The sequence below is a fragment of the Embiotoca jacksoni genome, unplaced genomic scaffold (assembly GCF_022577435.1).
Source record: "Embiotoca jacksoni isolate LCO1_2020_lvr unplaced genomic scaffold, fEmbJac1.0.p SCAF_23, whole genome shotgun sequence".
Taxonomy (NCBI): domain Eukaryota; kingdom Metazoa; phylum Chordata; class Actinopteri; family Embiotocidae; genus Embiotoca; species Embiotoca jacksoni.
In genome coordinates this window covers 466,107-485,578 of record NW_027185374.1, presented here as the reverse complement: position 1 = coordinate 485,578, position 19,472 = coordinate 466,107, and the positions used below count along the sequence as shown (strand labels likewise).

Here is a 19,472-nt window from a genome sequence, read left to right as displayed (position 1 = left end):
GGGGCTCAGTGTGTTTGTGGCTGCGAGCTTGCCTGGTCTGAGGAGGGACTTCTCATTATGCATCCTTCCCTGAGACAACACTCTGCCTCACCCAAGGCACACCGTGTCACTGTGATTATACACTCCCCAGCATGAAGCAAGCCCAGTGGCATGAGAAAGCACCGCGTGCACCTCCCAACAGCCTCACCCCTCTCGTTCCTGCCCATTCTTCTCTTCCTCCTCCTCATCAAACCCCTCTTGCCGCAACCCACCTCACCTTCCCCGCACTCCTCCCATCTCAGTCAATCAATCCTTCAGGAAAAGCGCAAGGTGACATGGTCGCCGTTGTCCTGGTAACCATCGCTACCCAACTGTTGCCTGGTCACCGAGTGCAAACAAGCCCACAGCCCAGCAAGGCTTCAGTACCGCGTGGAATAAGAACATGAGAGAGAAGAAATGAAAGGCTTGGAGGGAGGGTCGGGGGGTGGAAGGTCACACTGGCCGCTGCCGCCCTGCCTCACTGTAATTTAATGATACCCTTCAAGGTGGCCTCTAGCACTGCAGCATTAGATGTCAGGCAAATCTACAGATTAATTAAAAACAAACTGAAAAACCAAACGCTATTTTAAATCCATACTTTTATAAAGTAGGCACAAAATATTTTTTTTAAAATCAGCAGCAGGACGGTTTCTCCATGAATCTTTTATTATACCATTAAAATGACAATGTTTTTACATTACCGCTATCTCTTCATTCACTCATTATAAGGAACTGTCTTAGGGTGAAACACTCCTAAGAATAAAATACATCAGACCCGGGTCTTATGAATAGAGCACTCTAATGAAGCACTTTATCAAGCTTGTCTTTGGACGTATAATTTAACGGCAACTCTAGTCCAGTGCGATATGTCAATATGTAGTATAAGATCTGACAAAGTGATGAATGCAATACTAATTAATCAATTCAACATTCTCCACTAATGTCCATTCATTTCTGATGAAGGGGAGAAAAAAAAAATCAAGTGAATTAACCTCGCTGTGCATTGCATTAATCTTTCTGCATACAGAACCACTTTGCTTATTTTTCTGTATTTGAGTGCTACACGGAAAAAGGGGGCACCCATACAGCTGCTTGAGGGAAATACAACATTCAATATTTACAGCAGTGTATGCTGACAAGAGGTTACCGTGGCATATGTAGGTAAAATAAAATGAAAAAACATTTACAGTATTTCCATGACTGATTGTGTGTTTTCATTTTTGATCAGTGAGTCAAGGCTGTGATTGATGTGTGAACAGACACCAGGCACTGCATCTAATTCAAAGGCTTGTCTTTAAGTGTTTGATGAAAAGATACTTCTTTCATTTCACATATTTCTGATACCAGATCTTAAATCTGCCAAGAAAAAAAAGAAAAAAGAAAGGCTGGCTAGAAGAAGGGAAAAAAAAAAAGGTGTTTGTCTCCAAGGAAGGTGCTGTGAGGGAGGTGGAGTAAATTGACTGTTTACAACAACAGACCCAGGAAAGGGACCTTGAATGTCCATGACAAGCTCCATTCCCTTTTTCACTTTCAAATCACCTTATCCCATGCTTTCCTGGATGCCATCCTAAAAAACCAAGGCCATAATTTCCATCCAATTTGCTCCCTCTCTCTGCATGAACACTGACAGATTGTCATATTTTGGCCACGCTCCCAGAGGAGAGTTGTGAGAGGCAGAAGGGCAGATAAACGGCTATTACCATTCACACCGGCTCATTACTGAGCATTTAGACCCAGGAGCACCAACTCAAAAGCACCACGCAGAGGGCGTCCCTGCTGCTCCTGCATCCACCCCAGGAGCCCTGCACCACTGAGCTCATGATTGACAACTGGCACTTCTCCTCTTTTGAAGTGTTGTACATTTCAAAACATTAATCCGTTTCATTAGCAATCATCTATAGTTTCATAAAGAGCATTCTATATAAACACAAGTGCCTGCAGCAAAAAATACCCAAGGCAGCTGTTATTTTATGTACGGTGCCCAATTGATTTGGTCTCTTGGACATTCAGGAATGAAGTATAGCTCCAGGCATGTTTTTGCATGCGCAGCATAATGTGCAATGCGTAAGCAGCATAAAAAAATAAATTAAAAAAAAAGGTTTAAGCCTACTGTCATGAATCCATCCAGCAGGCCTGAGTCCGGTTTGGGTGGGGCTTGTAGCCGCTCCATTGACCACTTCTCGATGATTGACGACACCTGAGAGTTTTCCGTGTTGAGGATGCGAAAGCCGGTCATGTTGACTCCACTGAAGCGATACGGTTCCATATCGAGGGCGAAGAGGTCCTAGAAGCATTGAGATGAAAGTGTAACTGCGTTTAATTGGCAAAAAATAATGATTTTCTCATCCTCACTTGAACGCTGCTATACATCTCTCATCTCAATAATTAAGAGGAGTCGTTTGAGTGGCAACTTTCGCCAAAGAAGTGAGAGCAGAGAGGTGCAGTTGAAGGTATTACAGGAGTTCTTTTATCTTATGCTGAGGCAGTAGCCTTGATTAAGGCAAGACTTTCAAGGTTACTGGCGTGCTTTTGGGGGGCTGCCATCTATCATGTGGAAGTGAAAGGACAACCCGAATTGTCCTGCATGCAGTATGTCTGGCATCTCACCAGGCAAACGTCTATGGGACGCAACAACACAGTTGACAGAGCAACAGCAGGTGATGGATGCAGAATGGGGGGGTGCCATGGTCAATGTTTGCTGTCCTATTCCGAAAGCAGCATGGATGGCTTGGTACTGGTACACAGCAGCTTAGGCCAGCACAGTCGCCTCCATTCTGCCAAACTCTGACTGTTAAAGTCGGCAAGTTTCCATCCAGACAAGAAGCAGCATGCCACTGAAACAGGCCTATAATCACTATTCTCTTTCCTTTCCCAATGACATACCTGCTGTCACTCACTCCCCTTTCATCAAGTCAGGTCCTTATGTGGGTGCACCGGGGACAGTTACATATCCTGTCCACTGGTAAATGTCTTTTTCAGGTCAGTTTTCTCCCACCTTTCCCTCAGCCTTTTTCAATTGTGCTACAAACAACACAGCATGCCATTTGTTTGTTAGAGCTATAATGGACCAAATGGCTGACAGTCTCATCTGCTCAAGGCTATTATCCGAGCTCTCAGTCTTCTGTTCTCTGGGCTCAGTGAAGATGTGCTGCTTTTCATCTGGAGCGTAGCAAGCAATCTTTGTATTGACTAGATCAAAGAACTTTGGAGATCTTCAATCACTACCAGAGTCCAGATATAATACCGCCAACTGCTTTTGTTTCCTGCACTCAGAGTTGTGGTCAGCCAAGTGAAGTAAAACACTTTGTGCAGAATATAGAAAATAAAAGGAAGTTAAACTTTTACAACTGATACTGTTAAAATGAAAAAAGTATATTCATGACAACGACGAGGGTTTTCAAGACTATTTGTGTCTGTCTGCACAAAGTCAAGTTGTGGTTCAGGTTCCAAAATCATTCACACAAAGTGAAAATAATGGGATGTTTCCCCTCGACCAGCTCCCGGTTGAGCCGTATTTAATTTTATTCAGAGAGAAGAAAAACTGTCATCACGCGCTCAGACAGATGGATGAATTTTGCCTTGCAACAAGCAAAAACAGACGAGTGTTTGCACTACAATCAGCCCAGAAAAAGGGAACTGTCAAAACCACACATTATCAAGTGGACAGTGCTGTGCAAAAAAATTTCAACAAATAATATAACCAATCATTACATTTTCTCCAAAAAAAAAAAAAAAAAGAAAGAAGTGGAAGTATACTCACCAGGGTAGTAAAAATATAATGGTAGTACTCAGTCATCATACCCATGGCCAGGGCCTATAGAAAAAAATTAATAGCAGGCAGTTACTAAACAAATAGCTTAATGAACGTATTACATTCTACATTATAATTATTCATTTAGCTCCTAGTTAACCCATATAGTCACCCTAAAACTTGTCAGCAAGACACTTGAGAACAAAGACATCATGTTAAAATAGAGCAGGGGAATATTAATAGAAGTTGTCATGTTTTAATCAATCTGAACTTGCATAGCTCAACCAACCCCCGACAGAGAATTTGATGTTTAAAAACACAAATTACTGCAAAAGCTGAAATGACACATCGCTGTTTTGAAGGAGGATTATTGTTCACACAAAATGTGTTGTTTTCAGTAATATAATTTTGTTTATTTCACAGCTGCTTCTCTATAGATATAGGCAACATACCTTGTGAAAACCATGTGTGATTCTGATGAAGGAAGCTGACGTGCACACAGACTATGCCACTAATATTCATGTATATTTGTATGAGCGGCTCTTTTTTTTTTTTTTTTTCAGAACACACTGCAGTGTAATATTCAATATTCATGAGGCTCAGTGCCAGCTGTTCTAGGGGCTTATGAGAAGCAGCAGAATTTAACCAAAGATCTAAGATCTCTGTGCACTGTTACATTAGCATTGAAACCAACAAAGTGCATTTCATATTTTATTGCTCATTATATGTTGATTACAAAGCAATGTAGGATGTTTTGTTCATATTTGACAAACGTTTTACCACATAAGCATGTTTTCTTCCTGTCATGCATGTGCATGGCTTGATACATTTTGTTTTTACCAAAATAAATAGTCATTCTTGTCGTTTCCCACAGACACACAGCTGCGTAGAGAATTTAAACAGTACGATATGCTTGTGAGAAAACTTCAGTTTAATAAGAACCACCTCGGTTCTCATAAATAACGTGCATCTGTTAAATGAATTTAACATGCCTGTGAGCGGAATTAGACTTTCTAATTAAGAAAAAACTTTATTGTGCAATGGAGGGCATCCATTATGATGGGTCAGTAGTAGAGATCTAATATTCGATGAAGAGATTAAAGATGCACAGAGTTTGCATCAGTGCTTAACAAGAGAAAGGGAAAAAAGGGAACACGCATGAGTTTATTGATTTAGTGCATATACATAATGGATGAACAGTGAGTCTATGTTTCTATAAGGGGGAATTATGTAAATTTTGATACTGCAGTTAACCACTTTTAATTAAATTCTGGAAACACTGATAAAATTATGCCTGTTATTCACAAACGTTGCAGACTGTACCATCAACTTAGCATCTTCTAATGTTTACACATCGAGATTAAAGGTGAATGGTATGGGACCTTAAAGCAGTTGGTATTAATCGACTATTTTTTTCATATTTACTTATTATTTATTTAAAATGAATGACTTCAAAGTTTCATGAATAGTCCGTGGGTTTCCAGCGAGTATAAAAAAAAAAAAAAAAAAAAAAAAAAAAAATCATTTTAAGGTTGGCTCATACCTGTTTTAGGATCCAGGCAGCCATCTCATGTCCACAATCAAAGATGACGTGAAACTCCTTCGCCTTCTTCATCTCCTTCAGAAGTGGCTTGGCGTCCTTGGTCTCTGTGGGCAGCTGTCGGATCTTCAAACGAATATTGTATCGTGACGGTGCCTTGATCAGCTCCTGCAGTCGAATGAGACCTGCAGACAAAGCGGATACATATAGCGTGAAAGGGGAATTTGAAAGATGCAGCCACGTAGTGTGTTTGATCTGCCGCCATTTTGAAGTATCTCATTCTAAGAAGGCCGTGAAAACCAACCGGAATCAGGTTTTCTCAGCAGAAAAAAGCTCATATGCATGCCTTCCTAATCCACAGTCTATTGATCCTCCTACTCACGCTTGGCAAGCAAACGTACTGCTACAGACCTATCAAGAGAATGTTACACTAAGCCAGCACATTGCACTCTTTTATACCGAAAGCACAAAATAGAGAGAACCTCAATCTGCATCCTCCTACAGAAACTTCCAAGCCGACAGAAGCTTCCAAAATGCTGATTTGCTCGTGTCCTCCCTGATACCATACAGCAGCATGGAATAGGTCCAATTTGATCCTGATGGAAAGGCAAGGTCAATCCTGCTTCTTCTGCCTCTCTTGCACACACTTCAGATGTGTTCTGATGAGAGAGGCTCTGTTTGCGCAGCTTGTACTTGCCCCTGGGGAGCCCGACGCCACCATCACATATTGAGCTACAATCTTCACCTTTCATTTCTCGACCACACGCTCAGGTAGAAAGCTCTCCGGGAGATACTGTGATGAGATTACAATGAGTTTCTCCCTCGGTAAGGAACTTCAGAGTCCAGGGATGAAAGAGGCTGGATTGATGGGAGAGATGATTACTTGTCATGGGTATAAAAATGGATGGAGCAGCGAGGATAGTTTGAGAGGGAACTGTAGAGAGATGGGATTTTTTTTTTTTGTGGAACCACTTTAAGAAAGCTCAGCCTATTTTTTTTTTATTTTGAAAAGAAGTGCTGTGTGAGCAGTTTAATGGTCTCACTGTGAGTGGGGCTGGGTCTCCCTCAGGCCTATAGAAAGATTGGTGTGAAATAAGAACATGCAGGTCTTGTGTAAGGTACCATTGTAGGGAAGAATACTGAACCTCCTAGAGCTTTCCTCAGGTAATCCCAATAGATCCCAACTCTAGGGCATGTCGGCATCTCCCTGTTTTTGTTCGCACTGACACTTTGGGAGGTGTTAAGCAAGAAAAAAAAAATCTGTCAAGGGAGCTCAACGTTTGGGAAACACTGTCAGTGTAGATGTTTGTGGGCTCTGGCTAATGCCTTCAGACTTTCCCCCTGGATCTTCTAACGGCTGTGTGTGAATATTTTATCCCCTCCGATAGTTTTTCCTGCCAGCCGTCAGATAGGCTCCAATCAGCAGTACGGGGCCCTGGAGCATGAAGCTGTGTGATTACAGCCTGAGACCGGGTGGAAGCGGGGGAGAGGGTGGACGTGAGGGGGAGGGGGGGAAGCGCAGCCATGCAGCTGTCACACTTTTCAGGGCGTCAGGTGTGTTCCAGCAGAAATGCTCCATAGAGGAGGCCCGACCGGCTCCTATCTGGCAGTGAGAGGCGAGAAGTCACCTTTTGGCATCTCTCTGGGACAGTTTGCCGGAGAATGAGGGTGTTAATGTACTGAGCTCCAAGGCAGGAAGTGAAGAGAGGTCAAGGAGATGAGTCAGACTAATGTGGCAAGCGGGACGAGCCATTGGGATATCATCTGAGGTTAACGTCTGGGCACCGGACTGGTGCAGGATTGGCTGTTTAATGTATGTCACAAATATGTAAGTAGAGATACTGGAAGAAGAAATATTTCAGTAAAAATAACAGCGGTGACACTTTAATTGGTAAACAGGACAGACAAGGGTTTGAATATCTACTCTGAGGCACATTTTAGGATGTCAGCTACAAGACAATACTCATTTGTGCAGAGTAGGGAGTGAATTAATAAGGCTACCCGTCTAAAATTTACATCTCCTCTCATCTCCGTGTAATCGAGACACATTTAGTTGTCAACCACATCATGCCAAATAGCTCATAAATTGCGAATAAGCATTTGAGTATTGTCGTCTTCTCTGGCACAATTACACTTTACCACATAAAAACATCAGCGTCCTCCAGCAAAAATACAACTCGCCTTTTAAAATGCATATTATGAGCCACTCCACAAAGACACAGGATAGACGAAATGGCTCACAGACATATTTGATAGCCACCCTCAGAGATCAAATGTCTCTGTGTTATTAATGACTGTTGTCAGCCCCTACATACTACAATTCTGCATTGCATTAATCTGAAGAGACATTGGGTCATTCTGGGTAATGTGGTTCTCTTTTCTTTTTTTTTTCTATGCTGCTGCTCACTCTCCTGGAAGACTGACATGGGCAGCACCTGGAGGACTGAGGCAGAACAGTAAGCTATTGATTTCTGAATTAACTTGACAGGTTACAAAGCACTCACTGAACTCTGAGAAGCAGTGCTGCTTTTTGTAGTTCACCTTCCTCTTTTCTTCTGGACACGTTAGGGTGTAAACGTTACTGGTTTAAAAAAAAAAAACAACTAAAAAAAACTGTCACATTCATCATGACACAAAAGAGACACACCAGTGGAGGATGAAGACAAACACCAACTGTACCTGTACCTGTGCTGTCATCGTAGACCACAGTGACTGTTCTCCATTTGAAGAAGTGCACCAGGTCGAGGATGGCTCTACTGAGGGAGGAGAAGTCAGGGTACAGGCTGACATAGTACGAGTCCCTGTTGTCTGACACTTGATGCTTCCACTTGGTCTGGACGTGGGGCACTCCCAAAGCATTGCAGATGGACTGGACTGCATTGGCTGACGAGCTGTGTGAGGGGCCAAAAATGGCCGCCACTCCAAGGGACAGCTGGTCACATGCTGACAGGGTAGTAAGCAAAAGAAGCAACACGTCAGATTTCACATTTCTGTCGGGCATTTAAATTTGCAAAGAATAAGTAACCAGAAGAGATGCTTGATAATATCCACAATCCAGCTTGTATAATTAATGACACCCCGTGGAGGGTTGTTTTTCTTAACCACTGCAAGCGATTTGGTGCAGTGTTTTTGGAAGTGGGATCCCTGTTTGTTTGGAATGATACAATGCATATACCTGCCATTGGTTTCACACTGTTCCACTGACTATTGTCACGCACCAAAAACAAAATATGACAAAATGAGGAAGAGCAAAACAGCATACATGGATGTAAAAATAGGTTTTTCAAATTTGCAATAAAAATAGCTTTGCAAATGATTTGTAAAGACTCCCAAAGGTATCTTTAATATGAACAGCTACACAGTATACTGTATGTTGCATGGATCTCTTTTTTTCATTTAACTCAACTCTCAGTTAATTCTGTTAATTAGTAGCCTATTCTAAATGCTCAGTTGTTTGCAATGTTTTTTCACGACAGGTTGTATTAATGGATGGATGGTGTGATTCACGGAATATACTAAATTGACTTCATGCCTGTGAATGGAATCATTGCTCTGTTTTTTCATTCACATTATCATTTAATATTAAAAACTGAATCAATTTCTTTATAGCGAGCAGTTAACTGAGATTTTAGACACCTGAGAGTCGTGGTCATTTGAGTCATTTCATCACTGAAGTGTACCGACGCGTGACTATTTTGTGGATCTACCCAATGTGCTAACTTATTATGGGATTTTTAGCATAAAACAGTGCCCATGCACTTTTTTTCTTCAATTCACTGAGGGAGTTTTATTCGGGCACTTCACAGAAGAGTGCATAAATTTGACACTCAAATAACAGAGTAGGCAGTGCAGTGTTTGTCGAAATGACTTCCTGTGAAGCACTATTTCTCAGAAATGAGATGAACTACAAAAAACAGCGCTCACGGTGACGTTCTGCTTAAACGCCCTTCCCTTTCCTCCTGACTCACCTTTCCGGGAGGCCTCAAAGCTGTCAAAGATGTTTATTCTCTGGATGTCATAGGTCAGCGTGGTGTTGGGGAGCAATGTGCGGTTCCTGTTGATTGTGTTCAAGGCAAATTTAAAGGCTAGTTCCTCTGCTCCGGAGGGGCCACTCTCAATGGATTCGAATATTCCTCCTGTGGGTTAAAAACAATAGTCAGAAGAAAAAAAGACCTCTGAACATTCGCTTCAGCCTCCTTTTATTGCCACAGATTCCTTCACACAAATGCCATTCAAGTGAATGATCGATATGATTCAGGCAATTACAGCTCAAGCAGTGCTTTCATTTTTATACCTCAGTATTTCATATTATTGATGCTATTGTCCTCACTGCTCTACACGGCTCAGTCACACGCTGACATGAAATAGATTTACAGTGCGGATTAGGCATTTGGATCTCGAGCTGATTTGCATTCTGTGGCAGTCGTCTGTGTAATTATAGGCAATTAGTTGCGTTGGGAGGTGAGTTCAGGGGTGGGTGCCCTTCTTTAACTCCCTCGCTCAGCCTTGACAGAAAGGTTCACTCGTCCATTTTCTCCCATTGATTTCAATAATTCTCAAATGGGAACCGAGCAAAGAAAGTCAGACGAGAGCGCAGGGAACACAAAAATCAGGGCAAAAAAAGTAGAGATGAACAAGAGAATAAGAGCCATGGGAGAAATCGGGAACATGTTTAAAGTGGTGTAAGAAGAGAGGCAAGAACAGAAAGACAGATAGCGAAGGTCGATCAAATCGTAAATTAAGATACCATTAGGACATTTTTAATCATACTAATTAAAAACTAATCAACTCTGCATCATATTTCATTGTTACTTTTGTTGATGTTTAATGAGGGAGCATCCTGATGGGAGTACCACGCTGTGCCTGCACGAGAAACCTTATGGATGTATAAGTATCAACCACAAAATGCTCATTAATTGTAAAAGCCTCTACACAAAACCTATTGTTCCGCTACACTGCATGAGCCAGACAATTCAATTATCACCTCAACGTAAGGTGTTTTCAACTTAAAAGGGCTCCCTTCAGACCTGTCAGTTATTTTGAGCCGAACAAAAACGATTAAAAGCTCCAGATGGTTCAATGTGGTTCAGAATCCTAAATAAAAGGTGATGTCTGAACCGACCCACTACAAATGTGACTCATTTCATATTATGTCAAACATACACAACCTGTACTCATTGAGGATTCACCAAAAATGCAACATACAAGGATATTTTACAATCAAATGCTCACGTCTGACTTTAATGTGTTTTGGGAACATTAAAAAAATATATAACAATATTTGATCTATGAGCCAGCCATGCAGGGCATATTTAATTTCAGGTGTAAATGTGGTCGGTGAGAACGATAAGTGTTTTCACACATCCATCATTAGGATGAGGTAAAGCCACTTGTTAGATGGTGCAATATGCCAGTAGCACATCAAGATTTAACAAAGAATATTCTTTGTTCAACAGCTGAAACAGCTGTAGAATCAAGTAACTACTTTCAACTATGAAAATAAACATAATAATAATTAAAAAAAAAAGATACAATACATTTCAACAGCTAGTACACCTTTGAAAATGGACTAAATCCAGAGATAGCTTTGCAGAAATCAAACTTAAAAGAGAATGTGTGAGGGAGTAAAAGATGAAAGAGCTGCGAGAGCAGCTCTGAGAAACACTCTCGGAGACGAGAGCAGAGTTCAGGAGTCCATCCGCGGCTCCCATCCTCTCGGAGGACGGAGAGTCAGGTTGACGAGATCTGAACTGAAAAAAAAGTTTAAAGACTGTTTATTGATTCAATTTAAAGAGAGAGAGAGGAAAAGTGGGACCAAAAGAGAGAAAATGACAGAGAGAGTGACGCATTTTCAAAAGAGCAGAGGAAGACAGAGAGCTGTACAGTAATAGACATAGCAGCTATATATAGCATCTGGCCATGGCAGGGAGTGATAGAAAATGAGTGCAGGAGGGCAAAGAAGATGTCATTAACCCAGGGGAGTGAGCTTTATCACTGTCACCATGACACAGCCATATATTGGAGTTTCTTGCTTTATTTTATGGCATTTTCACTCATATATAGTCCAATAAAGTCTGAAGTGGAATAAGGATGTCGCAGCGTAAAATGAGCTATGAACAAATGTATAAAGGCACTAAAGTACATGTTTTGTGCTTCACTGTGTCATTGAGTGAGTGATAGTAATGAGTTTTTCCATGTGTTAGTCCTCCTCATACAGCGATGTGATGTGAACACGTTGCTATTCGTGGCATTTCATTTTACTGAAATGGCACATTAATCTTCAAAAGAACGAATAGCTGAGAATCACCATTAAAGATGATAGAAATCACATCAGTATGACCTAATAGATAATTATTACAATATTGCCCTGAGGGAGCAGACAGAGCTCCGCTGGCCTGTTTAACGAGTCTGAAAATGAGCATAACGGTATTAAGGTATGCTCATCAGATTTCTTTGGCACACTGTATGGGCTTGGACATGCTGGTTTAAAAGAAATGTGTACCTTTGAGAGCACAGAGGAGCAGAAACATTAACTTAAGTCCGTAAAGGATTACATTAATATTTCTAGGGATATGTCAAGTATTATATTACATTGTAAAATACAGGATCAAGACAATGCACAATTGTTTGCTGTAATGCTCAGCTGAATATAACATTTTTAAGAATGTAGATCCTCAGTATTGTTTACAGTGACTGATGAATCTGACTTGACTTCCAAAAGTGGACTTTATGAATCTTGAAAAAAACACAGTAGGATTTAATCTATATATTTATTTTGCCTAAAGTCTAATTACACTCTGTCTCTCATCTTTCTATCCATCCTCCTCTTGCCTGTTTTTCGGGTTCTGTCTGATTGCAGGTGTGTGAGTTACAGCTGAGATAATCAGCGCGCGTGTGCGTGTGTGCGTGTGTGTGCGTGTGTGTGTGTGTGTGTGTGTGTGTGTGAGAATTATAGAGTCGCCGTCATTGGGACTGGTGTGAATTATAGTGCAAATGAAAGCTCTGAGTGAGTTATGAGCTGGATAATCACCCTGACGAGAAAACAGGCCTGCTGATCTGAGTGCCTCCGTGTGTGTGTGTGTGTGTGTGTGTGTGTGTGTGTGTGTGTGTGTGTGTGTGTGTGTGTGTGTGTGTGTGAGAGACAGAGCGGAAAGTCAAAATGAAAGAGCAGTGCAGGGAGGTTGTCTCTATATATTTTGATACCCTTTAATGTTTCTTCGCAGTTAATGAAGTTTATATTGGATTGAAAATCATACAATAACTTGGTCACTGGCTTAAACTCCGACGGAAATTAAGTTAATTCGAAATTAATTTTGTGTATACAGAATTTATTCATCTCTGAAGGACATACTTGACAAACAGTAGTAATGGACTAACCTTGAAATTCACATTCAGTAAATAGAATGCGCTGCTCAAATGGTGCAAAGATTAAAACTGAGGCGATATTTTCAGTGTACTGTGTGTACAAGCAAAGATAATGTATTTACTTCTAAAAGAAAAGTGCTATGAATGAAAATACAATTAGGTCTCCAGTGAAGGATGCTCTTGTAGAAAGAGAGATGGGAATCAGATATGTTGCCATGGCGACCCATGCATCTATGCTATGGCTGAGAGGCATTGGCAGTTTTGGAATCTGACCAGCTGATTGGTGGAGGAAGAGCGTTGAGATAGTGTGGACGGCCTGTCTGTGTGACTAATGACCAGCAGTGCAGCTGCAGGATGGCGGTGGGCTGTAGGGTGGCTGCCATGGAAACCAGCGAGCAACCCGGTCGCTAAGGCCAGCGGCCCAGGTATGCACATGAAGTCCCCTTCAGTTAGGCTTTCAGACCTCCACCTACCACACCCCAACCCCATGGCCTGTTTCTGTCTCCTTCTATCTTTTAGTGCTCGGAGCCAATAGGCAGGAGGCAAAAGTGATGGAAACGCTCCATAAATATCCCTGAAATTCCCGGTGGGAGCGCTCCCTGACATGTTTGGCAGTGAATGGGACATGATGCATGAAGGCCTGCAGAGAGTCGCCGCCCCTGGTCATTAATCTGAAGCTCCCCTTGGTAGAGTGGTGGACTGACCTTCCTAATCTGCACCGAGGCCAATTCTCTCTACCTGAAGATCCCCAGAAATCTGACCAGGGCATGGGACACATCGGCTGTGCAGGACACTAAGTCCATGCTACGATATCGCACAAACAAGCTATCAAACATGCAGTCTGTCCAAAGAAATTCACTCGGAAGATCCATGGATCAATGCAGAGTATGACTTTATTTGTCATACAAATATCTTGTTGTTTGGTTTATGAGGGGTGACATTCCTCTCTATTCTAGTCTACATGCATGGGTGGAGACACATGCTGTTTTATAATGTCTGGAGCAGAGATGATACGTACGACTATATTGTTCGACCAGCTACATCTTCTCTGGCCTCAGCTCAAAGATAGTATCTTACAGGCAATTGGTTTTGTAAGAGCAAGATAAGGGGAGCAGTAAACTGTAGGGGTTCCTTTTTTTTTTTTTTTTTAGATGATGATCAATACATTCTTGGTTGTGTCTAGTAAGCCTGAAAGAGACACTTTCCAATGGGATATTGAAAAATGTAACTTAGTAAGGAACAAATCAGAGATGACCTGATAATTAATGAACTATTAATGAGAAGCTCCTGAATAAGTCAGAATCAAGGCTACGATCGTGATGAGTTATGAGAGAACAGATGGGGAGATACTATATTGAAAAATTATTTTGGGAATGAATAGGTCATAAATATCTGTGAAACAGAAAAACCACTTTCTTCATAAGTAATTCCTGAGTTAACGTGCAATACCACTAAGGGCCACCAGGGGCTGGCTCCAAAAAACTTCTGACTCCAAAGACTCCCATTCAAAAAGCATCAATTTCTTTCTTGAAATAAAAAGTCAATACATTTTTTTCACAAGAGATTATTGTGTCATCCGCTGAATTTACTCCATCTGTTCAGGCAGTCTTCATGAAAACAATTCCATATAAATGAGATATTAGGACTCAATGTAAGGTATGTTTGGGGGTGTGCCTGGTTTGAGTGAACACGTCTGAAGTCAGGTTGTGGGAATAGGTGGGCAGGCTCTTCCCCAGTTTGTCCAAATATGGTCACTTCTGGCCCAGAAAAACCAAGATGGTGACGACCGAAATACCAAACCACTGTAGAACCACTCATTACTAAATATGTAATAATGAATTCATTTATTTATTTATTTTCGGGTGTGTTACGAGTTAGTTTTGTATGAGGATGCCTAACTTTACTTCAGGGGCACAATAACAGTAGGTAACCATCAGCAAATAATGAAGTATAGTGACACTTCCAAGATGTGTCACTTCAATTAAGTTTGTACAAAAATAGCAACTAATGATTAAGTATTTAGTAAAGAATGAACAATGAATTACTGATTTGTGATGCTAAGCAGCTGGCTCAGAGTTAATCAGGAATGACTTGTGAAAAGAATGATCATTATTTAGTTTCACTGATATTTATGAACCGTTCAATATCTAATGAAAGGAAATTAAATGGTTACCTAGCATTGTTTGAACATAGCAAGCAATTAAATTAAAATAGTGTTGCTTAAAAAGACCTATAAACCAAGAAGAACAGTTGAAAACACAAAGCAAATAGGCTCAATCAAAAGTTAATTAATACGGCAAGTCAACCATATATCAATACCTGTGATCAGTCAACCGGTTAGACCTACGGAAACTGCACATGGAACCAATAACAGCAGCAGTTTATCTGTTGCTATTCAACTCATTTGGCTTGTTGTTGGTATTTTCTCCAGAATAGAATCACTCCTGTCACCCTAAAGCCTCTTGACACTGGACTGGACTGTCACCTGCCACTGCTGGACGCTAAGCCTCGGGCTGACTCACACAGTTGAACATACAAGTACGAACACACACTATCACGCACTTCGAGGATTGAGACTAAACAAACCTGTCGTGACAGAAACGACTGGGTCCAGGGAAAATGTGACTGATGTGAGAATTGGAGGCTCCCGCATGAGACATTCAAAGATACCGAAGTTCAGTTGCACTCAGAGACATAATTAGCTCGTCCGCTGCCAAAAGATCAATCTCATCAATCTCTTGTAACGAACACACACACACACACACACACACACACACACACACACACACACACACACACACACACACACACACACACACACACACACACACACACACACACACACACACAGTCTTCAATTAGAAATGTGTGCCATGGCCCTCGTCCCTGACCCAGCTCCAAGTGGGAAACCAGTGATCATATAACATGTATTAATTCTGAGCGCTGGCAACAGATGTGCTAATTTGCTAGGCTCTCTCTATTCATAATAATGTGCCAGCTCCCTCCTCAAAATATGTGCTAATTTGCAAGGGCTCATTGTGGATGTGCTAAACTACCGGCTGACATTTTGTGTGCTAATTTGTCAAGGGGGGACCCTTTTTTGTACTAATTGTGCCAAACTGTGAGTACACTTCCACGGGCCTTGAATTGCTGAATTCCTAAATGACTTCTGTCTGCTTGCATTTTTCCCAACCTCTCCGCTGCTCTCAAATTGCAAATGCAACTGAAAAGAAATACCAACTGCTGTGAAAATAAGATTTATATGCACTAAATGTACACACTCACCTCCACAGCACACACACACACACACACACACACACACACACACACACACACACACACACACACACTTCAAAAATGTGCCTGCTCTTGAGAAGAGACGAGCTCCTTAAGAAACATGAATGCAGATCGAGTCAAATGCTATGGTTGTTTAGTTGCATCATCAAAAATGTACACACACTATAAAGAAGTAACAGCTTGTTCCAGACATTAGAAAAACTAATTACAGAAACATGAGGTCACAACTAGAGTTTTACATGATAATGTGTTATATTAAGATGCAATATGTTGCTGAATTATGTATTAATAGTATCATCTATATGTCCTGCTATAACAGCTCTTCAGGACGATTCTACTGCAGCAAGTGGGTATTTTTAAAAAATTACTCCAATTGTCAAAATTGTTACAGATTCAATTGAAGTGTGTTGACTCACTGATTAAAAATAATAGTTTCATCTTAAATTCTATTTGATACTTAAATGAACTACTTCGTTAGCAAAAAGCATGAAACACAAGGTCAATAATACTATTTCAAAAGTGTCTCTGATTTGTGGAGGTTAAACATGCCAATCTCCATTCAGAGCAAATCACATTCACTTTCTGTTATATACATTTTCAAGGCGTGGACTCGCAACAGAAAACTATAAGCTCTTTGCTAACAGAGTAAAAAAATACGTATTGCTTCTTCTGATGCAAACAAATCAATAGAAGCACACAGAGCAAAAGAGTGGCTTTAATATAACATGTGGAGACGTGGCAACATGTTCTGATCTCTTACCGAGAGAAGAAGAGCAGTAAAGCTTCGACAAATATTTTCACTCTTTGCAAGCAAATAGTTTTCAAATGTCTTTATGTTGTTTCTCTGTGGGGAACTTTAGAAATCTTTTTCTCATTGTATCTGACAGGTACTGAGAGAGTTTTGAATGCATCCTTCCCATCTGCCCAAGCACTATGAAATATACAGGGTGTTACAATGGAAACAAGATTTATACAAATAATTTCTGTCAATTGGGGGAAAATATGTCAGTTAGAATATAACTGCCTTTGTTATCATGTTTGGCACAATGGTATATAAATGTATTGGATAAATGTGATATTAGATTTTGTCTTCAACATAAATATACACCTTCATACTTCAACTGTGGGTTTAAAATATTGTATTTCACAGGAATAAAGTCTTATTTGACCTGATGCACATGCATTTTGGGAAAAATACAGTTTTATGGTCCTTCGAGCTCTCACAATTCCTATCGGACTTATGTATAAACATGAGTATTCCCAAAATTGCAGTCACAAGGTTAGACAGTTCAAGTAAATAATATAAATCTCAAAACTGCAGACAGAAGCTTTTTTCTGCCAGCACAGAAAATCTGTGATTTGGCTCTAATGTACTGACCATATGGGAGCGAGCGGCACCACTTTTTACAGAATGCTTCCCATAGCACTGCTTCATGCCTCAGCCGTCTCTGCCTTTTCTCTTTCTATGCTCCATCTTTTTCTCTCTTTTATCAAACAGCCACACACACATGGACACAACACACACACATGGACACAACACACACACACACACACACACACACACGCACGCGCACGCACGCACGCACACACACACACACACGCACGCACACGCACGCACAGCGTCTTCCTCAGTCCCTCAGACGAGATAGATTACATCTCATGGCGGTGGCCTCGGCAGGTGACAGATGGCGACCTTACAGCACTGCTCACTGTAAACTGAGTTTTAATCAAGCCTAAGCACGTGTGAGAGATGCTAATTATCCACTGCAGGCTAAGAGAGTCCAGCCTGGAGAACATTGTGACTATGCATGTACATACTCTGGTTTATAATTATTTTCCCCAACTGTGCTAAAACTACCTTTTATGGCATTGCAGATGAGAAGTATGAGGCAGGATGGACTGGGTGTCTTGAGCTTCCCTGGATACTCCCGCCCTTGAGCTGTATCACTCGCCGAAGTAAATATAGATAAGTACTTGACTAACAGAAATCTTGGAGCCTAAAAACAAACTCTCAAAGTTAAGCATGGGGATTTCCAACTGTCTCTCAGCTTACTTTCCAAAAAAAACGGTGGGTGTTAAGACTCTCATCCGACTATTGCACCATTTTTCAATATCTACATTTCAGGCATAAAATCTTATCCAAGAAGAATGTGACAACACAATAAACCTACATTAAAACTGGAGCTCACCAATAAATTGCAATAGGAACATTTTGATTGATTCATTTTAGTATTGTGTCATGCACAAACAACATGCCCGGCCCAAACCAGACACCATTATTAAAAAAAAGAAATGAAACAGAAAGCAGATCCAGGCAAATAAATAAACCCCCCAGACGTCTTTTTGAGCTTTAGCAACAAAGGTATGCAAATATTAAAAGTAAACAATCACTGCATTCTGTTATTGTCAGTGCGGCAAAAATTTCAGTATTTTGAACACGTCATTTCAAATTGATATTCTTAACTCATGGTAATGAGAACAAAAAAAAGAAAACAATTTTTATTGTATTTCTCATAAATCACATTAATTCGCATGGACTGTTGACCTGATGTTTTTCAAACCTGAACACTTTATGAGCCAGAGGAAGGATTTATTTTCTTTAACTGGATGTTTAATTTCTCGAAAGGTTTGCTGTAACGTAAAGTTCTTGATTTGAATACATGTTAATAATATTGGTTTCAACAACAAATCCCTTGATCATGAAAAGATGAGATAAACACATTGCAGTAGAACACTGCTTGAAATGTGATGAATAAAAAACATGTCTTCATTTACACATGCCATGCATTCAAATTCAGCATGCGAACATTTGACTTGTCAAATGGAGCCCTGGATACCTTGACGATGCCATTAATGCTCTGTTTATCAGGTTGGGTAATCATCTTCATTTTGAGCAATACAATCATGTTCAAAATGATTTATATCTTTTTATTGTTCACTAAATGTTGTGCTTGGGCTCTATGTTGCAGTGTAAATCAGAAAGACATACATGCACACTCACTATTGTACGATTTTATCGCACCTTACAAGTTTTCCTCATATCGAGCAGGCCTAATTACAACATCTCTCACATTTATTATACGTAACCGACCTTGGTATGGAGCTAAAAAGAAGTTCAATTTATAATGTTGCAATTAGGTCATGGCAAATTAAACGAGACTCCATTGTCCTCTTTTCTCTCTTCGCCGCTCTCATTCTAATTCTCACTGTTCTCCTGCTTGTCAAAATGGCCCTGTATTACACTCTTCCCATTGTAATTTAGAACAAAATGGCTGTAAAATTAGGCTTTCCTTCTTGTAGAGGGGCAGATGTTATCTCCCGTAAGAGCCAAAGGTCAGGAATTAATTCAGGAGGCAGCTCTTTAATGCTCACAGACGGGTTTTCATAGGGCGATGGAACGGGGAAAGAATTGAGACAGTTTACAGGATTTTGTTAATCTGATTATATTAATTTTAAATCTTCATGAATTTAGAAATGCAGGCACAGAAAAATGATTATTAT

At 40.6% G+C, this 19,472-nt stretch overlaps 1 protein-coding gene across 2 annotated transcripts in view; it reads right to left on the bottom strand.

The window, feature by feature from the left end:
• Positions 1-19,472, bottom strand: part of LOC138203343 (glutamate receptor ionotropic, kainate 2-like) — a 60,486-nt gene that overhangs the window by 32,166 nt on the left and 8,848 nt on the right. Inside the window, exons 2-6 of one of the 2 annotated variants that reach the window (XM_069158108.1) lie at positions 9,278-9,445; positions 7,995-8,252; positions 5,313-5,494; positions 3,779-3,832; positions 2,129-2,302 (exon numbers count right to left, since the gene is read on the bottom strand). In XM_069158108.1, coding sequence (XP_069014209.1) covers positions 2,129-2,302; positions 3,779-3,832; positions 5,313-5,494; positions 7,995-8,252; positions 9,278-9,445 — 836 coding nt within the window. Of the gene's footprint in view, positions 1-2,128; positions 2,303-3,778; positions 3,833-5,312; positions 5,495-7,988; positions 8,253-9,277; positions 9,446-19,472 lie in introns of both variants that reach the window. The other variant, XM_069158109.1, reaches the window with a different exon arrangement.